At 38.5% G+C, this 21,633-nt stretch overlaps 1 protein-coding gene across 6 annotated transcripts in view; it reads left to right on the forward strand.

Annotated features, from left to right (window-relative positions):
* The window catches only part of AKAP13 (A-kinase anchoring protein 13), a 337,825-nt gene that overhangs the window by 184,663 nt on the left and 131,529 nt on the right, over positions 1 to 21,633 (forward strand). For all 6 annotated transcript variants that reach the window (XM_063091725.1, XM_063091728.1, XM_063091729.1 and 3 more), the window contains exons 7-8: positions 2,283 to 5,439; positions 9,009 to 9,142. In XM_063091725.1, coding sequence (XP_062947795.1) covers positions 2,283 to 5,439; positions 9,009 to 9,142 — 3,291 coding nt within the window. The remainder of the gene's footprint in view (positions 1 to 2,282; positions 5,440 to 9,008; positions 9,143 to 21,633) is intronic.

Consider the following 21,633-nt stretch of genomic DNA (forward strand, 5'->3'; position numbering starts at 1 on the left):
TTGTTGCCAGACATAAAAACATTACAGACTCTCTGGTAGCATTTATTATGGATAATATAAACGTCATATGGGTACATCTCTCTTGGCCATAATATCTGAAAGGCTAAGTTTAGATAATTTTTCTACAGTTTATGTCAGAGCTGATTTGATTTGGAAACAGCTGGACAATAATTTCATTTAAGGTCATCTAGGGTCAGTTTAATGCCAGAGACTTCTTTGGGAGCAGGCGTTGTTTTTGAGATCAGCTGGCCAAGAGACTTAGGTTGTATGATGCTCCTGCCTTTGCCTTTGGAATCAGGTTTTTTCCAGAGCAGGTGTCATTTTATTTTTCTCTGAATGGACTGCCAGGAAATCAGATTTGCTCCTGGAGTTCTTCTTATGAGATGAATGACAATCCACTTGAAAATATCAGTTTGCAGGTGCCAAAACTACCTGCAAGGTATGGTAATGGTTGACAGGAAGATATGAAAAGTTAAAACTTCTGAGAGGATACATGTGTTATGTATTCTTCAAGCAACATCACTTGTTTTTCCAGATCTCTGTTCTGTAATGTTGACCTTTCATTAAATTTGATGACCTGTTTTCATAATTTTTAAGAGACTGTCACACTTTCAACAGGAATGAAAGCAAGTTGATTTAAATACTCCTAAGGGCATAGCACAGAAGCTATTAGCGAAAGTCCATTTTTCTTGAACTCTCTAGTAGAATGACTGTAGTGAGCATAACATATTTTGCATTTAAATGGGTAAACTTTTTATGATAGACTCAGTGAGTAATTAGGAACAGTCTGTTGATGAAGTCCTCTTGGTGCTCAATATATTTGCTGAGTAAGTGAATGAGAAGACAGATGACAGTAGATATGTGTGAGATTATTGATGAGAAAATGAGTAGAGAGTGAACCAGGTGTTTTAAAAAGGTTTTGTGTTGAGCAAATAGTATTATTATAAGAATTCCTAAAATTTTGAGGTAAAGGTAAACTCACTGAAAGATCACCTTTTATTTTTCTCCATTTTTCTTTAGCCTTGTCTACATGCACATGGGATTTTTGCATAATTATAGGTTTTATTTATTTTTTCATCATTTTACTATAAACATTTTTTTCTGACTGCACTATGGTCTTTATATTTACATTTATGTAACAGTGTAGTATTCCTTCTATTAGGTTGATGAACAGTGATTATCTTAATCATTCCCGTGTTGTTGGTTGTATCTGTTTACATTTTGAAAATACTTTAAAGTTGTACAAACTGTTTTTGAGATGACTTACAATATCCTCAAGCCACAGTAGCCTCTGACAATAATCAAAAGTTACGTATTTTTAGTGTTACATGTTCTCATTTATTTAATATTTCATATTGGACAACAGAGGAACTGCTTTTATCAAAAAACGAGAGATTTATCATGCCACTGTTCTCGCAATTAAGAACCCATAACAAAAATGTCAAGCTAGATTGGGTGGATCATATTTTGGGAATTAAAGGACACTGTGTAACTCCCAGAAGTATGTAGGGCACAGGAACATCTGGCTGCAACTTGTGATTGAAAAAGTTTACCAAACTGGTTAGGATTTGTTTTTACTGGTATATATGAGGCCAGATGGAAGTAGTCTCTGCCCCTCTAAAGATCCTATAAAAATATCTTTCTCAGCTGCTTATTTGAAAGTATTCACTGTTCTTTTTTAAAATAAGGTTTTTGAGGCTTGATTTTAATCTGCTTTCTAAAATAAGTTTAAAATATAGAAAAAGCCAGTTTGTATGTTCTGAGCCATTTTAACATCCCAGTGGATATGCAGATGTGAGAAAGGAAAGTTATATCAGGAATAAGAGAAAATTTATTTGTATTTGTTTAGATCAGCTTATCACATGTCCCCAAACAAATTTATTTTACATTCAAAAAGGTAACACTTTTATTTGAGTATTTGGAGGTAGAAAGAACCATTTCATGTTTTCCATATCCAAATTTTGATTCTTACAAACCTCAGCTCTAACTCACTTAGTCTCTATCTTCTCATGTTGGAAAAAGCTAACTTTTAACTAACATTAGATTTAAAGGAGACAGTAGAGGGGGGCCAGTGTTACATTTGGGTTTGAATCTTTGAGTCATTGCCCCAATACACACTGCACACTTAAACTTGTGTAACCTTGCAAAAGTTTTTTTTAACTCATTTCCTTAGAAGGTCTGGAATGACAGTGAGTTATGTCCAAAAGGATTGTTGCTTATAGATGTCAGTGACATCTTTTTCTATGTACAGTTTTTTAAAAGTAATTTTCATTTCCTCCTAGAAAACAAACCTCAAGCAGATGGACAATCTTATGCCCTTAATGGTGACAGCACAAGATCCTTCCAGTCCACACAGTGCCCCGGGGACAGATCGTCAGTTCCTTCCCTGTGCACGAGAGCCCATGGACAGCCAGCAGCTTTCTTCTCCTGAAGATACTGAGAGCACTCTGTGCTGCCAAGAGAGGCCACTTGGGCAGATTGAGAGCTCCTATGATTTGTCTGGTGCAGTTGAGAAAGAGAATACAGACTGTTCCTGTAGGAAGAAAAATAAAGATGTGGAGAGAAAAAGGGAAAAGGTGGAGCCAGCACCTGTCGTGGACTCTGGAACTTTGTCTGATCAAGAAAGCTGCCTTCAGAGCATGCCTGATTGCGGAGTAAAGGGCACGGAAGGCCTTCTGTCCTGTGGAAAAAGAAGTGAAGAAACTGGAACAAAATCATCTGGAATGGCCACAGACCAGGAGTCTCTGAGCCGCGGAGACAGTATGCTGCAAGGAGACATTATCCTCGAGCCGGGCACAGCCCAGCATTCCTCAGGAGGTGAACTGGCAGGTGGTTCAACAGATGCCAATAACCCAGAGCCTGCAGGGGAAATGGATCATAGTCTCACGAACCCAGATGCTACTGTCCAGAAGAATATGCTTCAAGTAGGAGAAAGTACAAAGGAAAGATTTGAGAACTCTAATACCAGCACAACTGGAGCCTCTGACTTAGAAGTTACGAGTAAACCTGTGGATAAAGCCAGTGTTCCTAAGTTTGTCTCTGCTACCAGTTCCCAGGGTGGTAACAAACCTGCTGAGTCTTTACTTGCATTTAGTAACGGAGAGACCTCCACTGAAAAAACAGAAACTGAAACTTCAAGGAGAAATTGTGAAGAGAGTGCTGATGCTCCAGTAGATCAGAACTCTCTGGTAATTTCAGCTGCTGCAAATGCCAAGATTTCAGATGGATTAGAACCTGACAGTTCCTTAGCAGGCGTATGTGAGGAAATGTCACCCTCAGATTTAACCTTTCTTGGGCTAGGAAAAGATGTAATGCCAGGCCAGAAATCAGAAACGAACTCATCTCATGCACAACGCCAAAATAGCACATCACCCATTTGTTCTACAACTGGAGATGATAATCTTTGCACTGACTCTGCATGTCAGCAGAGCACAGTGACTTCTAGTGGTGAGTTGGTTGCAAAACATTGCGATGACATAGTTGGCCAGCCTGAAAGCACCACAACAGGGCAGCCCAACACACAAGATCCACTCACTGCTGTCTGCTGTGAAGACCCACAGGCTGACACAGTCATCTCTGACCCTATAAGAGATAACCAGGAGCACGTAGATGTTTGTCCTCTAGAAGTTTTGGATAATGAGGACCAGGGAAAAGATTTGAAAGCAGATAAACCTTTAACAGATATGCTTGAGGTGGTTTTGCATCCGCATCCAGTTGTCCCTAAAACTGAGAAAGAACTGGTGACAAACCAGGCAGTGACATCAGACAGCACTTTCTCTCTGGCAAGCAGTGCAGGCAGTGAATCAGTAACCAAAGATGATGCACTTTTACTTGTCTCCTCCCAGAAAGAAAAGGGAACAGCAACTCCTAAACTACATACAGCTACAGATTATAGAGGTGGCCCAGACGGAGATTCAGATGATCCCAATAAGCAGCCACTAGAAGACAGTGCAGCAGACCTGTCCACATCCTCCACTGCTACAGAGCTTCAGTCCAGCATGGGGAATACCAGTCCTGTAGGACTTGGTGGGGAGCAAGAGGATCCTGGCCTCTTAGCAACACCTGAAGTTCTGGATATCATGAGGGGCACTGACTCTTCTCTACCAAGTGTGGGTAAGGCCACTTTGGCCTCTGGTTCAGTTTTGACCGAAGAAGGAAAAAATCTGGTGGTTCCAGAATGTGCTGCCACCCAGAGCCAAGATGACAAGGATAAAGCAGTGACTTGTTCCTTCAGTAGGGAAGACCCTCTTTCTTCAGGAACATTGCAGGAAGAGCAGAGAACACCATCCGCTGGACGACAGACACCAGGATTCTGTGAAAAACCTGTCTCAGCTGCCTGGGCTGAGGACAAAGCACTGCAGCACAGTAACTCACTGGGCACACCCTCTGCCTGTCTTAAGGCAGAAACTAAACATAATAAGGAAGTGGCCTCACCAGTCTCACTGCTGACTGAAGGTGGGGCTGCACAGGGCCTGGTGCCACCAGGAACTAGTCTGGCTGTAGACTCAAGGCAGGAAGACTTGGTTGCAGAGCAGAACAGCTCACCTCTGTTGCCAGGTCTATTGCCAGATGGGGCTGAGGCTCTTAATTGCAATCAACCTCTTGCTGTGAATGTTGGAGTAAAGAACACTCATTGCCAGGAAAAACCCAGGGCCTGTGAGGTGAGTGGAAATGTGATAGAGGATGTTGCCCTGCTTAATGCTCTACAGGATACTGCTGGGGCCAGAAGAAAGGATATATCACACGACCCTGAAGACATACCAATTCTAGAAGTCTTGTCGAACCAGGAGAACATGATCCTGGGTTTGCCAGGAGCTTTGCCAGACAAAGGTGTGACTGACCTGCAGGGAACTGCAACCCCAGAGATGGTGCCTCTTGATTGGGAGAGAGGGAAGCTGGAGGGAGCAGAGCACAGCTGCACCATGGTCGACTCCAAGGAGGCACAAATGGACAAGGACACACATCCTGTCCTGCTGCAGCCTATAGCCAAGGAGCTCCCCACAGAGACAGGGCTCTCCACCCATGGTGACAAGGCCGCAGTTGGCATGAGGGAAGCCTCAGCCACAAGCAGGAAAGGGAGTGCTCCCTCTCTGCCTTCCACGGTCTCTGCCCTAGCTGTGTATCTGCCTAAGGGAGCAGACTCGATAGAGGAGGCTGCCAGTCGCATAGTGGATGCTGTCATAGAACAAGTCAAGGCCTCAGGAGCACTGCTTACTGAGGGGGAAATCAGTCATAAATCAGTGTCCCGTCCTGAGTCGGGTCCTCTGACTGGACAGCTAGAGGATGCTTCTACAGAAAAAGTGAATGCTGTCCTGCCTGGGAAGACCCCACAAACAGACAGTATTCATGAAGAAACCACGGGGAACCTTGCAGGGTGTTTTGCTGGAAGGGAGAAGCCAGAGATTATCCTGCCTGTCCAAGGGCCCGAGTTGGCAGCAGGTAAGCAAAGTAGAATACCAAAGCTTGAGAAGCATATTCCCCTCAGAATCTCTGTGATGTGCTGGTGAAAATGTAGGCATCTTTGTTGTTTCAAGGCCTTGCACTCATTAGGGAGGTTGCCAAGTTAATAGTTACCACCATCAAGAGAGGCATGTCATCTCAGGGGTTGGACAGATTTTGCTTCCCATATTGTAGAGTCACAGCTTGATTGCTTAAACCTGTAAATACTGTCACACTGGAGTGGTTGCAGCTTTGCGAACCTGGAAGACAGTGCCTAGATCACAGGTGCTATAAAATGATGAAGGAATTTAGTACGTGTTTTTATTCACATGGCTTAGTCCTTTTCTCTAGAGCCATAGAAAACAGTGCTGAAAAGGTGTGTTTTATTTACAAGCCGGATACTCCCTTCTTCTATCATTCTAGTCTGTATTCTGAGAAAATTTAGTGTCTGTGGTTCATGAACAGCTGTAAGTATCATTCTAGGCTGATGGCCCAACATTCAAAATGGTGGTATTAGGTCATTGGTTTTGGGTGGATGGGTGGGGGACTCCCTCCTTTTCCTGACTGAGGAGAGACTCCAGTTCCATTGCCTGTTGCTTTTGGGCAGCAGTCTGGGAATTCAGGACCCTGCGCACTGCAGGGGATAGGATGCAGGATTTCCGCCCAAGCCTAGTCTGCTGAGCTGCTGTCACAGGGCAGACCTTGTGTCTGCTTATCTTGGTGAAGCAGCTGCACCGAGCAGATTGCTCACACAGCAGCCTGTTCCATCTGTGGGTAACCATGTCCACAGACAGCAAAGAGAAACCACTATTGCTCAGTGGAAATAAACTATCTGAATAAAATAAAACATCTTATTGGGGCTTGAGGCTGAAGCTGAAACTGGAGTCAGACTTGGTCTTGACTCCTGAAGTCTTTAAAGGTCGGTTTGATGCGCACTTTTATATACTACCACCTGTTACCAGCTGGAGGACCTGTCTCCATGCTTGTCCTCAGGCTTTTGTAGGTAAGCAGTAGCCTGTTTTATCTTTACTATTTCATTATTTTTGCTGTTCTTTTTAATTTTCAAAAATCTCTTTAAGTGTAGTGTATGTTAAGAGTGAGGGGAGGGATATGGAGAGAAATGAACAAACAACAAAAAAAGAAGTTGCTTAGGAACAAGAGCAGTTTAACTGCAGTAGTCATTTTCTCTGGTAAAGGGCTTTTAACCATTTGTAATCTTTTTTTTTTACTTTCACAGTTAACCGATTTAAGGAACCTGAGGTAGAATTTTTATGACTTCAGGTTTTTTGTTTCATTAATATTATGGATTATTAGTGATAGAAATTTGTTGGCTTCTATATCAGAATTTAAATGAAAAGTTCTTTAATTTTAAAAATAAGGCACAACAACAAATCTATTTTGGGGGCACTGGCAGGTTGGCATTTCAGAAGAATGGGAGTGGCTGTAAGCTGATGCCTGGCTATGTTCTTTTCATTTGGGTGCTGCATCCTTGGCCACATGGGCTGGAATTATTTCTCTTTCTGGCTCAGTGGTCAGAATTTAATCCAAGTGAGTGTGAACCATGTGGGGTTTGTGTCCATAGTACTCTATGAGAAAAGGTAAAAACTAGGGAGAATTTCAGACTTTGGTTCTTAACAGTACATAAATTTAGTAAAAATGCTAAGAAATAATGTTTAACATTTTAAGGTTTTAAGGGGGAAAGATATGTAAGTTTCAACAGTGTGTGTGGGTTTGGGGTTGGTAAATTTTGAGTAGGCGAGTTACTTGTTCTGCTACCAAAAGAGTCATTATAGGCTCAGTGCTTGTGATCTCAAACTACAGAGAAAAGTAGCCAGTGATGAAGAAATCGGTGCTTTCTTCAGAAAATAGCCAGAGTTGGGGAAAGTCCCTGCTGACAGTGCCCTAGAGAAAAAGCACCTGAGTGTGATCTCAGAGCCAAGGGGTATTTTCTAGGAAGTTTACATTGCATTCATGGATTTAACCACACTGTTTTTGAGTGAGGGAGACATAGGTTTAACTGCTGTGTTGGAAGGAGCCAGTTGGAAAGAAGGGGATGTGGCCCTCAACCCATCAAAAGTGTTGATCACAGTGCTTCGGAAGTTGGTGGAGCATGACTGAGCCAGGCCAATCCTGCGGAAACTGCCAACACCCCTCAAGTCTTAGCAATCACTGTTTACTGTTGTGATTGGTTGCTGTTTGCCAAGACACATATTTTTAGTTGATGGGTATAGGAAAGTAAGTTTGTGCCAAAAATCACATCCCCAAATGAAATAAAAATTATCAGCAACTTGCTCTTCACACAAAAATTACTCTGACTCACTTAGAAATATTTTGATCAAGGGATACTTCTAAGGGGATTGCTTTGTCACAATTTTTAACTTTAACCACGTTTTATGAAATTTAACACAGATTTTGGTTCTTTGGGCAAGGAAACTTGTTTAAAGTTGCTGGTAAGATTATATTATTATAAGAGTAAAGAGAGAATGAGATTTAGAAATGTTTGTTTATAAGAATATAACTTTCCTAAATCTAATGAAGGCTTTTCTGCATGTCACATGTGCTGCTAGAATGAAATCTTAATTAAAATAATTTATTCTTTGGTGAAAGAAATCTCTGCTTTTTGGTGTGGGGAACAGTTTTCTGTGCCAGAGTAAATGGCACTACTAGATTAATAACAACCACAAAAATTTTCCACATGAAATTGAGATGATAGTTCTATTTGTATTTAGATTATCAAGGGGAATTTTGACTGTTCAATCATTGGTCCCCTTTAAAGAAGTGTCAGAAGCCTAAATTTGCCTCAGACATCATTGTTATCACTTCCTTCCTGTATTTGCTTGACCAAATGGTGGTCAAGTAACAAAAATCACTACTGTTTGGTCTGTCGAGCATAGCCAGCAAGAGGACAACTACATCATTCTAGAGAAAATGTGTTTAAAAACTTTTTTTCTTAAGAAAAGGAATTGCTAGTTGATGAGTACATTTTGGTTTTAGAAGAAATAAGTGAAAAATGTCATAACTGAGTAGAAGAAATCATTCTTATGGATTGCAGTAATGGGTGGGTCAGGGTGTGTAGTATGTTTTTAAAGAAAGTCAGACTCCTCCTAGAGGCTTTGTCTCATTCTCAGGTTTTTAAAAATTTTTTGTCTTGTACATACTTCTTGCCTTTTTGATGGTGGCCAAGAGTGACTCCCTAGCCTCAGCTGTTAATACGTTCCCTTAAAGCTTATGAATTTACTTTTCCATGTGCAGGTCAGCACCACACTCATAGATTTGTCATGAAAAGTCAATAGTGAAAGAAAATGGATGTTCAGGAGACATCGAATTGGATGTTCCCTTAGCTCCAGACTCATACAGAGACTGGGGAAACCACACAACCATGTGATAAAAGCATAGCTCAGCACAGGGTCAGAAGTGACACCAGCTTCTAACAGCAAAAGAGTATTTTTCCATTTAACACAGAATCAAGAACAAACAAAACACATGAACCCTGGAGCATGTTGTGTGAATAGTAAGGCACAGGAATCAGTTTTTTCAAATGTACTCTGTAACCCCATTGTTCTCTTCAGAAATGCCAGACACAAAAGCTGAAGATGAAGTGGATTTTCTAAGTAATACCAGAGTGAGGTCAGTTTCTGAAGAGCTGGCTGTAGGGAGGGAAGCCACTGCGCCTGAGATGAAACAGGGCCTGAAGATCAAGGCGGTAAGTGGCATCCGTAAGTCTTCATGAACACAAAATGTGTTTAGCTTAGTCTTCTGTGTCTGCTATATGGCCTTGTTTTTTGTTTGGGGGATGAGGGGGCATGATATCATTTTTTCCCCTTCTTTCTTCTGTTATGTAAATGTGGATGTGTTGTTGCAGTTAAGCTTTCATAAATTGTGTGCATCACACAGAAAGGTTTTGGAATGGGCCCTTCTACATGAATCCCTTGGAGATTAAAATGGAAAACATTTTCCCCATGAGCGTAAGACTTTGAAATTTGTCATGAAGCTTAAATTGTCACAAAATGAGAATTACCACAAAAGGGGATCTGTAAACCCTTCTTAAACCCGACTCTTCTTTCTTTATATAGGAACTGATAGTAGCAAAAAATGAGATTTTACTTTATAGCTCAGTAGTAATCACCTAAAATATGAAGAATGTCATTTTTAGTGATGGAAAAAAAAGACTTAGTAAGATTTTTTTTTCATAACAGCTTTATTGAAATATAATTCACATACCATAAATATATCTATTCAAATAAAGTACACAGTTCAGTAGTTTTTAATATATTTACAGTTTTGCAACTGTCACCACTAATGTTCTAATTTTAGAACATCACCTCAGAAAGAAGCCCCCTGTACCCATTAGCAGTCCACCCCTCTCCAGTCTTCTGTCTGCCCCAACTCTGGCAGTCACTTATGTACTGTCTTTCTCTATAGACTTGTCCATTCTGGAACTTCATAAAAGTGGAATCATGCAATATGTGGTCTTTTGTGACTGGCTTCTTTAAATGTTTTCAAGGTTCATCCATGTTGTAGCATTGATCAGTATTTCACTTTGTTTTATTGACAAATAACAATTTGTTATATGGATATACCACATTTTGTTGTACATTTGGATTGTGTCCACTTTTTGGCTTTTGCGTATTATAATGCTGTGAACATTTGTGTACAGGTTTATGTGGACTTATGCTTTCATATACACAGTGGGATTGCTGGGTCATAGAGTGCCTATATTGTTTATTTAATATTCAGTAGGTTTTAAAAAATATTTTTTTCAGAGTCTTGATTATTTTTCTTCTTGTTTAAAGCCATTCACTTTTATTTTATTTTTTTATTTATTTTTTTTAAAGTAATTTTTTTTTTTTTTTTTTTTTTTTTTTTTGTCGTTTTTTTGTGACCGGCACTCAGCCAGTGAGCAGTGAGTGCACCGGTCATTCCTATATGGGATCCGAACCCGCGGCGGGAGCATCGCTGCGCTCCCAGCGCCGCACTCTACCGAGTGCGCCACGGGCTTGGCCCAAGCCATTCACTTTTAAAACAAGGGAACTTATTGAGGGAAATGGTGCTCTTCACTTAGATTCCATGCTGGTCAAAGAAAAACCTTTAGAAAACTGTAAATGAAGTTAATTGACTAATTCATACTGCCCCTTCGAAGGTCAGTCTTCCTTGGCTAGACTTGACAGTGCACTGTTTTTGGTCTTCAGAGGGCTAGATACTATTTTCTCTTAAAGTTACTGCAGTGGGTAAACAGAACTGTACTATGCCAAACTGTTTCAAGTGTGTGAAATAAGCAAACCTTGTTTTATTGGAGTGCAGTGATACAAAGGTGCTGACCATTCTTAGCCACCCCTTATTACAGATAATATTTGTGATTAATGCCTGGGTGGGTATTGTATAACAGGCATTATTCAGACAGATGTGTCTTTTGCCCCAGGGGGAAGAACAGAGAACACACCCTGCATGGGTACATGTGTCTTTGTTTTCAGAAGCCCCTCAGAAAAAGAAGGGAAAAACTCACATCCTTAGATTCAAATGCCTGTTTCCTAGTCCTCCATCTTAATATCATAGTGATCAGTGTCTTTGAATCCAGTCTGATGGTTGGCTCTCAACAGTTTGCTTTCTGGTTGAGAGATGACTCTGTCCTAATTGCATCATGTCTGAGAAGAAAACAAAACATTATTTAAAAAAGAAAAGTCCCTTCTCTTCCAGTCTCTTTTTTCATCTAGTTTTAGGTGGTGAGAGAGAGTATTTCTCTGGTTGGTCAGCATGCCTCATTGTATGGATAAAAGAATAAACCTTCAGAGAGTCACATGACTAGCTCAAGAACATACCCAGCTGGAGGGAGAGTTTGGGGTTTTATTTCTAACCTAGGACTTACATAACAGCACATTCCTTGACTCTTACCCTGGGCTTTGTGATTGATGGAAATGTTTTAAGGAGCCTCAGAACCATGCAATTTGTCTCTTGCTTGGGAATATCTATGCTTTATGCTTTGTGTCTGCTTCTATCTTGTATAGTTAGAGAAAAGCATATGTCAGTGAGATTTTCAGTTCTTGAAAATTTTCAGGTCCTAAATAGTGGAGACTTTTGTGGTCACAGCATTGTTATATAACTATGTGAAATCAGATGGCTTATCTCTCCTCGCTGGTACTCTGCCCAGCTTGCCCTGTGTGCTGTGAATTGAAAGGGTAAAGCATGGACACACACTTTAATTTTTCCCATATCTCATTTTCTCTCTTTTCTTGTTTAACTCTTCATATACTATAGTCATTGTATTGGTTTTCACTGGGGTAGGAGAAAGCAGAGGTCTGCAGAACTTCTTTGTAAAGGACAGATAGTAAACATTTTAGGCTTGTGAGACAGTCTCTGTCACACTAGTCAGCTTTGCTGTTACAGTGTGAAAGCAGCTGTAGATGGTATGTAAATGAATGAGCATGACTGTGCTTCAGTCAGACAAACTTATGGACACTGAAATTTGAATTTCATATATTGTTCATGTGTCACAAAATATTCTTGTTTTGAATGTTTTCCCTTATCAATTAAAAATATAAAATCTACTCTTAGGTTTTTTTCATGGGCTGTACAAAAACAGGTGGCAGGCTACTGGCAATAGCAAGGGAGCCCCTGGCCTAAAGAATACTTGTGTACTAGTAGATGAAAAGAAAGGGAAAGCAAGTAGATTTCTTTTCCTTTCCTTTCTTTTCTTTTTTAAAAATTGTTTTATGATGAATCCTCTAGTTATTAAATTGTAAATTGGGGGCAAGAAGTTCTAGTTCTGTCTCTCCTGAACCAGCTTTTTGACTTAGTCTCTCTAAACCTCAGTGTCCTCTTATTCATCTCCTAGCCTTAACTTTCTAGAGTCTGTGTTTGCATTCTGGAAAGGGTTAATTGAGCTTATGATTGTAGTTGAGGGTGGAGTAGCATTTGTTTAATATTATTTAATCCAATCTTTCTGACACATGCCTAGTTGTTTCATTGAATCATTGTTTCATTGAATCATCCTCTTCCAAATGTAGAACAGAACAAATTGGTGTATCTTATGCTTTGCTACTAGCTTGAAAACCTAGACCGATGGTGAATTTATGGCAATTTTCTAGTAAATGTAAATAAAGAATTAATTTAAATTCTTACGGGGATGTTCCTATTTTGTAACCTTCTCTAAACATATAATTGTCAGAGCATAGGCACCTGTCAGAAGTGCCACTACCAAAGATTTTAAAAAAAAGCTACAGTTGGGTTCCTGTTTTCTGTAGTTTAGTGGTCTGATATCTGTCATACAAACTGAGGAGTAATTTTTCATTCCTTAACCTGCTTGACACATGTGCTGTAAATAAGCCCTTACTTAAGGTTAAATGCTAAAAAACATGGTTTATAAAGGAATTGGGTAAGATTAATTTTTTTGCTTATATTTTCAGAATATAATTTTGAGGTAATTTGAGATAATTTAATATGCTTATATTCTTAGAAAACAAATGTATGTGTTAAATGCTTCAGATTTCTTTTTTGTTTATTTTCTGGCTGCTGGCCGGTATAGGGATCTGAACCCTTGACCTTGGTGTTACAAGGTGGCGCTCTAACTGAGCTAACAGGCTGGCCTGAATGCTGTAGATTTCTTGATTGCCTTAATTGGTATTTGTTCACTGGGTTGAATATTGTTCACAATTTTGAAGCAAAATTATTAATTTACACATAATGTGGCTCATTAACTGATTATTTTATGATCGTGGTTTAAATATTGCTGATGTTTTAATACTAGTTGCAATTTAATATTCAACATTATCCCTCTTTACATACTTTACTTGGTTCAAGTTTCTCAGATTACCTTTTGTTGTTGTCTTTTTTTTCCTCAATGAGTTAATATATATGAAATGCTTAGAGCAGATCTGGGCACATAGTATGTATAGCTTAGCATTATTATTATTATTAATTAGTTTGTAAGTTTAGATTCCAATATCCTGTTCATTCATTTAAACAGTAGAATGTGGTGGTTCAGACTCAGTTACTGCTTCTTGAACATATTGTTATAAAAGCTTCAGGAATTGTATTGTGCATTAATTTAAAGTTGAGAGACATGGGACTTGCTTTACTTTTGAGACCTTTAGAATTTGAAGGAACCGTAAAGATTATCTGAAGTCCAGCCCCTTTGCTTTATTTATAGGAGAAGTGGATTCAGGAAGGTTAAATGACTTCCCTCATTTCACACCTAGTAAACTGTCAGCTGGATTAGAGTCCAACTTCTGTGCTAGTAATGTTTGCACTATACTGTTTCCTAAAGAGTTATCCTGAGGAGGGCACACTTGGGAAATCCAATTCACTTGATTTAGGAAGGGTTTTAGCTTTCTAAACAAGTATCCCTGAATCATGCTTATACATACTAAATTCTAAAACTATTGCATTTTACTCCCATGATTTCACTGATAGTTGGAGAAATTCCTTTGGCCATATTAGGATCTAAGCTGATGAACTTTAAAATAAGGCTCATGTATTATAATCTGTTTAGCCTCACCTAAATACCACCCAGATGGTGTTTGTCCAAAGAGCTTGCTTTTGGTGCAGATATTACTAAGATTTTTCCAGATCTGCCTTTTATTTCCTAAAGAATGATATGAAGCGATGCAGAGCCAGGTGCCCAATGGGAAGCAGGAGCTGACAATGAATTCCTAAATCCAGAAAAGAGAGCCTTTTGGGACTGTCACCTTGAGATTTTGCTCTACAGTGGCCAAGAAAGAATTTGGATTCCTGTTTCCCTGCCCCAGAGCTGCAAAGCAGCATCCTCCATGTGTTGTAGGGATCTTTTCTCTTTAAAATGTGGCCAAATTCATTAGGAAGTAGCTTGCCCATTGGGGTATATGTTTATTGAGGTATCTCTGTAATAATTCCTTTTCCAAATGCTCTTTGCATGAGTTTATTAGCCATATGGAACAGTTAACTCTGTGAGCCAGTATATCTTGTCAGGATGCCCATGGTCCTACCATCCAAACACTTAAGAACAAATATATTCAGGGACAAGTGTGAAATTTCATATGTTGAATATTAGATTACTGGGAAAGTCTACTTTTCATTTAAGACACCCTCCCCAATCAAGAAAGCATTTTAAACTAGAACCATGATCCCCATTTGATAATTACACAACCAAACATCAAATTACCTGAATTTCCATTCTTATTTTTACAACGATATTAATGTTTGTTTCTTCAGGGTTATGGTGAGGGAAATGTTGGTCTTAGACTGTTTCCTGTTAATATCTTCTTGAATTCTCTGTCCTTTTATTATTTTGAATGGAACACTGTGTTTTCTTTCTCTTTTCTTAAGGGTGTGAGCTTGCATTTTCATTCCTAGTCCAGGAGTTTGATTTAAAGCTTTTATGTTTTGTGTAGCTATTCATAGCCTTCATGCTCAGCTGCCACAGGAAAATATGGCACCTGCTAGGCTATTTGGTAACTAACTTGAGAAGCCATAACACTGATACTCAAAATGGCTTATATGTCCCACCTATTTATTTATTTATTTATTTATTTAGCATGGGGATCGAACCTTTAACCTTGGTGTGTTACAAGGTGGTGCTCTAACCAACTGAGCTAACTGGCTAGCCGCACCCTATTATTATTATTTCATAGTTTTCAATTTTAAAAAAGTTTCTGCTGTCATATGTGCATATATAGTTTGGGGATGTATGTGTCACTTTGGAAAAGGAAAATTGGCCTCTTTGTGAGTTTCCGATAAGTGTCCTCTGCATACATTTGGAATTTAAGAGAAACAGGCCCCTTAATTATCCCTTTTGGGTTTAAAACTAGAGCCTAGCATCAACCACAGGGAAACTTACTCCTCAGCTTTTTCATGTAAACTTTTTGGAGACTTTCTCCATCTCTCCTCTGAAATGGAGAGTTGCCAGGAAATTCTGCTTCTGCAAATTTTCAATATAGTTGCAGAAAGAAGTGCCTCAAAGAACCCCAGATTGTAAAGCCACAAGTGGCAAAACTATAATCTTAGTGTAAAACTATCCACAGATAATGGGTATACGGATATAATTTAATGATTTGGCTATACACTTTTAAGTGACCTTGAGCAAGTTATTTTAATTTCTCTGGTCTTTATTTTCTCTTTTATATAATGGTTAGAGAATCTCTAAACTTTCTTCCAGCCCATAATTTTTGACCAGTGTGTGCTTCTAAAATGATTGGAATAAATTCATAAATGTTGGGGTGTATCTTATGTGTTGGACTAAAAGGACAATCATGAGAGACTTTTTAAAATCACACTTTTTTTAACAACTAGATTTTTTAACTAATCACTTTTTCCTTAAACATTTTCCAAGGTGTTTTGCTCTGCGGTCTTAAATTATATTATAGTCCTCGTTTTTCTCTCATAGAACTGCTGAATTGTAGGTCATGGGTGCATTTTGAAGTGGGTATGAGTCTTTTTATTTTCACGTCCTGTTGGTACAAAATAAATGAATCTGTGTCTTATCACTCTTTCCGTCCATTTCTTATGTTCGTCATTACCCTTTTCGTTCATTCTTACCTCATTGTATTGACAGCCAATGGAAGTGGCTAAGCATAATAGAAAGATTATGGAGCCTGATAAATTAAGGTTTTAATCCCATTTCTGCCACTCATTAGCTGAATAACTGATTCATTTATTTAGAGACTCAGTTTTCTCATCTATAAATTCAAGACGTTGATGCCTACCTACTACAAGGGTTAGTTGTACGAACCAGAGTTAGTATAGTTCTAGCATGAAACAGGCATTTTTAAATTGGTAAGTGTAGTTCTAATTTCATCTTAAACTAACTCAGAATTATCAGACCCACTCTTAAGACTGCATGAATGGTTTTACATAGGTGATGGTTAAAATGGTCTTGGAAGAAACTGCTAATTATATTAGGCCATAGTGGTAGTCATTTAAATTTCCATGTCATTTTATGTTTACTGCAAAGATGCACTAATTTATTCAGTACTTGATTCAACAAATGTTCATTGAGCTCAGTGCTAGGCCTCAGGCATGCTGAAATGAAAATAGATCAGTCTCTACATTCAAAGGCTCATATTCCAGTGGAAAGAGATAGTTATTAAACCAATAAATAAGATATAGTCTGAGTGTTAAAATGCAGATAAAATAGGGTTCCTTTTGAAGAGATATCTTCAGTGAAATAGATGCTAAATTCTTCTCTGTAAGGAAGTTTTTAAAGAATGGTATATTATTTTTACACTGTGAGAATGAAGATATGTGGGTTATGTGTCAGAAACATAGGCTTGGGTGTAACCATTATTTCGACAGGTAGACTTGGAAGGGTTACCACTAGGTGATCTCATAGAAAAACTGTGTATTTCTAGATACCTGCACTCCCATGTGCATTGCAACACTCTTCACAAAAGTCAAGAAATGGAATCAACCTAAATGCCCATCAATAGATGAATTGATTAAAAAAATGTGGTAGATGAGGGTACTTCAGAAACTTTGTGAAAAAATAGAATTAAAAGACAGTACAACTCTTAATCATCAGAGAAATATAAATCAAAACAACAGTGAGACACTATCTCAGTCCAGTTAAATGGCTTTTATCAGAAAGACAAAACAAAACAAGTGTTGGCAAGGATGTGGAGAAAAAGGAAGAATTGCACATTGTTGTTGGGAGTGTAAACCAGTACTATGGAAGACAGTATGGAAGTTCCTCAAAAAATTAAAAATAGAATTACCGTTTGATCCAGTAATCCCTCCACTAGGTATATCCAAAGGAAATGAAGTCAGTATGTCCAGGAGATATCTGCACTCCCATGTTCATTGCAACATTATTTACAATAACCAAGATATGGAATCAATGTAAGTGTCCATCAGTGGATGAATGTGTTAAAAAAAGTGTGGTATATAATACACAGTGGAATACTATTTAGCTATAACAGTGGAATACTATTTAGCTATAAAAAAGAGTAAAATCCTGTTATTTGCAGCAACAATTATGAACTTGGAGGGCATTGTGGTAAGTGAAGTAAGCCAGGTGCAGAAAGACACATACAATATGACTCACTCATTGTGGAATCTAAAAAAAATTTTTTTAAATAAGAAGTTGACATTATAGAGGCAGATAATAGAACATTGGTTACCAGGGACCAGGGAGTGAAGGAAGGAGAGGGAAAACAGGGAGAGATTGGCCAAGAGACACAAAGTTACAATTAGATAGGAGTAATAAGTTCTGATATTCATGGGCTGGCCAGTTAGCTCAGTTGGTTAGAGCATGGTGCTGATAATACCAAGCTTTAGGGTTGGATTCCTGTACTGGCCAGCTGCCAAAAAAACAAAAACAAAAGAAGTTCTGATGTTCTATTGCATAGTAAGATGTCTGTGGTTAACAGTTAAGTTTTGTATATTACACAGTAGAAAGGCTTTTGAATATTTTCACCACAGAGAAGTGATAAATGCATGAGGTGATGGATACATTAACTACTCTAATGTGATTATTGTACAACATATATCTGTATCAAAAAATCAGATTGTACCCCATAAGCGTGTACAATTAAAATACGTCAGTTAAATTTTTTTTAAAGTTGAAAAAAATATTGTTCCACGAAGTTTTTGAAATAGCCCTGTATATATATAGTAGAATACTATTTAGCCGTAAAAAAAAAAAAGAATGAAATCCTGTCATTTGCAGCGACATGGATGGAACTGGAGACCAGTTGAGTGAAGTAAGCCAGGCACAGAAAGACAAATACCACATGCTCTCACTCACATGGAATCTTTAAAAAAAAAAAAAAGAGGGGGGTGTGGTTCTTATAGAAGTAGTAGAAAGTAGAATAATGGTTAGCAGAGGCTGGAATGGGAAGTGGGTGCTGAGGGGAGGGGAAGAGGTAGATTAACAGGTATAAAGTTACAGATAGATAAGAAGAATAAGTTCTGGTGTTCTAAGCTGACTATAGCTAATAATATCGTATATTTCTAAATAGCTACAAAAGAGGGTCTTAAAGTGTAATCATCACAAAGAAAAGATAAATGTTTAGATGATAGGTATCTGTTTACCCTAACTGAATCATTATACAATATATGCATATATTGAGACAACACCCTGTACCCCACAATATGTACAATTAAAAATAAATTTAAAAAATAATTCGTTAATTAAAATAATTTAAAAGAAAAACTATGTATGTCGTCTGATCCTCAGCTCTGTGTTCAGCGTACTTACATAAACATGACTTAGAACTGCCTCTTAAAAGAGAAAGCCTCTGTAGTAGCACAACTAAAAGAAAAATGTCATTTGCTCTGTTAAGAAAGGCATAGGTCCTCCTCAGGGACATATGAGGTTACTTCAAAAAGTTTATGGAAATATTATATTATCTTTCAATTCTATTTTTCCACAACATTTTAAAAATACCCTTGTACATGATTACCTATAATTTGGGCAGTTATAGACTTATATTAGATTTTGATTGTACATTTTAAGAAGATGCCTAGTGATATCTCTCTCACTTATTGGCCACTGTGAAAGTAAAGGTATAACACCATATATGAAATTGCTCACTTTCTCCAGAAAAAGTTGAAGGGGTACTGATTCTAGATATTTTTAGTTTCTTAGGCTGTTCAATTTTGTGATAATAGCCTGTGGCTTTGATTTCATTCTTTTATTCATTTAGTAAACATTAAGTGGATGCCTTTCCATGGTCAAGGTATTGCATCAAATATCTAGAGAATTTTAAAAAGTTAGATAATTGTGTCTGCCTTCAGTGTATTTAGAATCTAGTTTTAAAAAGTAAGCGTGTACAGATATAATTACAGTACTTGAATGCGGTATATGAGAAATGCCATCAATGTGCTTATAGGAGTTCACAGAGAGGAATCCTTCCTGAGAAGTGATTGTCTACAATACAGTGGTAGTTCCTTGGTGATAACTATGTTTTAGCACAGGTGGTATTAATATTCCATTGGAAAGAATAGGGATAGATTCAGGGAGTAATTGATGTGTTTTACAGCCTTATAGTTTTTTTTACTTTCAAAATGCAGTCATCCCTTCAAAGATTATTGCCCAGTAATTGCCAGAAACACCCCAGTCTGCAAGGTTACTGATCTGGCAATATCCAAGTTTTAAAAAATCCCACTAGGAAACTGAGGAAAGTAATATTTACCATAGAAGTATGAAGAATGGAAGTATTCAGTAGTATGCAAACCATGTGGGAATTAAAACGAGCAATACCTGTATATACATATTTCCATTCGGTCAGTGAAAATCTATACTCTCCCTCCTTGCCTCTTTCATTTCATGCAGTGATATACACATTTTACATCCATCCTGAGAACCCCCCAAAGCCCTGTCACTGCTTGTGGACCTAAATGATTGTCATGGCATTGTCTTTAAGTATTTACCCCAGTGTATATATGAAGTCTTCCGAAGAAAGTTAGTTGATGGTGAAAATACCTTTCGTAAAGTTCAGGACAGCGAATACTCTGATGAGCACATTTAAAGTTATTCTCAGTTTAAACCTAACTCAGAAGTCAGAGTAAGCCAAAATACTTATTGTGTTGATCTACCTTATGTGTAGGTGGCATTCTGTCCTGACTCAGTTATCAGGATTGATATATATTTCAGAGTTTTGAAAGCATAGTCATTCTGGAGTTGGAGTATGGGGTTGAACGGAAGTGTAGTCATGAAACAGATTTTTCATGTTTAGTTCCTGTATTTCTACTGAAGATAGTTGCAAAAGATTTCTGAAATTGTTTGAACTAATTATAGTAGAAATGGTTTGAATAAGTGTATAGCTTTACAAAACGGACCCTGTGGATAATATCAGAATGTATAAATTTGACTTTGAGCTTTCATTTATGTGAGAAAGATATATACGTACATGTGTGTGTGTATGCTTCTTTTACTGTGTAGAATATGAGGTACCATGGGAGTGGCATGGCATCTGGAAAATTTTTGCTCAACCCTTTCTTTGAAGCAGTAAAAAAAATGGTGCAGGGGAATAAGTAGTGGAAAAGTTGTGAATTATTTTATTGCTTGGAATCACCTTGAAGAAAGATCAGTACAAAGATGTACTTGAACTGGAGATGTCCCATCCCTCTTTGATTTATTTGTAAAGATAGAGAACACGGGATCAAAAAATTTATAATGGAACCATTTAAAGGTATCTTCTGTTTATATGCTAGGTTCTGAAAGTACAGGCGTCCACAATCTTCCAGAAATAATTGTTCTCATTATAGAATCTTAGCATAGGGAGGAATTTTAGTGATCATGAGGTCTTTACCCTTTGATTTGCAAGGAAGAAACTAGAGCCCCACAGAGCTAAGAGGGCTCAAAGGGCCCAATGTTGTTTGCCAGAGAGTTAGTGGTGGAGCCTGTTCCTTCCTGTCTACCTTTACCTTAGAGATAACCTTATCTTACTGAAATAAGCTCAGTGTCACATAGTAAGCCAGACGAACCCTGTGAGCCCTTCCAGTGTTTCTGCTGATTCCCAGTCCTGTGCTTGTTCAACTGTGGGAATTCTTAAATAGGACCATCTTCACTGATTGGTGACCTGCCTCTATTTCGTTAAATTCTTTAGTTTCTTTCCCCCATACATGAGAGAAATAATGGGAAGGGTACAATTGAATATGTACACTAGCCCTTTGTTGTGGTTGATAAGCTGTGTGCCTCTGCTGCACTGGTGGCCCTGCAGTACTTCCGTTCAAAAAATTGCCATCGATACAGATTCTTGGAGGCTTGTGGCTGGGCCATGTGCAGATCACAGTATAAAATGATCTGGACAGATTTAAGATTCCCACTTCCTGTTGTGTTTTCTCCAGAGTGTGTCATCTTGATTTTCATGTGTGCTTGTTCTGTGTTACCTTCCTTGAAATTAAATGAAAATTGTTACCTACCAAGGAAAGGGGGATCATTGGTTCCAAATGAAAATGTGCTTGTGGACTGTTTTATTTCTGACATGATTAATTTATTTCTTTACCATCCTTCCTCCTTGTTTTGCTACCAAAAATTCTGTCATATTTTTTCCCCCTTGAATCATCTACAAGCCAAGCTCTTTTTAGACAGGGGCCTGAAGACAGAGCGAGCTGGATTCAGGCCTCTCCCTGCTGCGCTGAGCTAGTGCCTGAAGCAGAACCAGGGGCTCTGCTTCAGCTCTGAGCCTCTTGAGATTGGACCAGGGCCTGGACTGGTCTGGAGGGGGATGCATGATGAGAAGCACCAGAGCCTGTGGAGTGTGGAATCTCTGCTTTTTAGGC

This window comes from Cynocephalus volans, chromosome 3, assembly GCF_027409185.1.
Source record: "Cynocephalus volans isolate mCynVol1 chromosome 3, mCynVol1.pri, whole genome shotgun sequence".
In the NCBI taxonomy this organism is placed as follows: domain Eukaryota; kingdom Metazoa; phylum Chordata; class Mammalia; order Dermoptera; family Cynocephalidae; genus Cynocephalus; species Cynocephalus volans.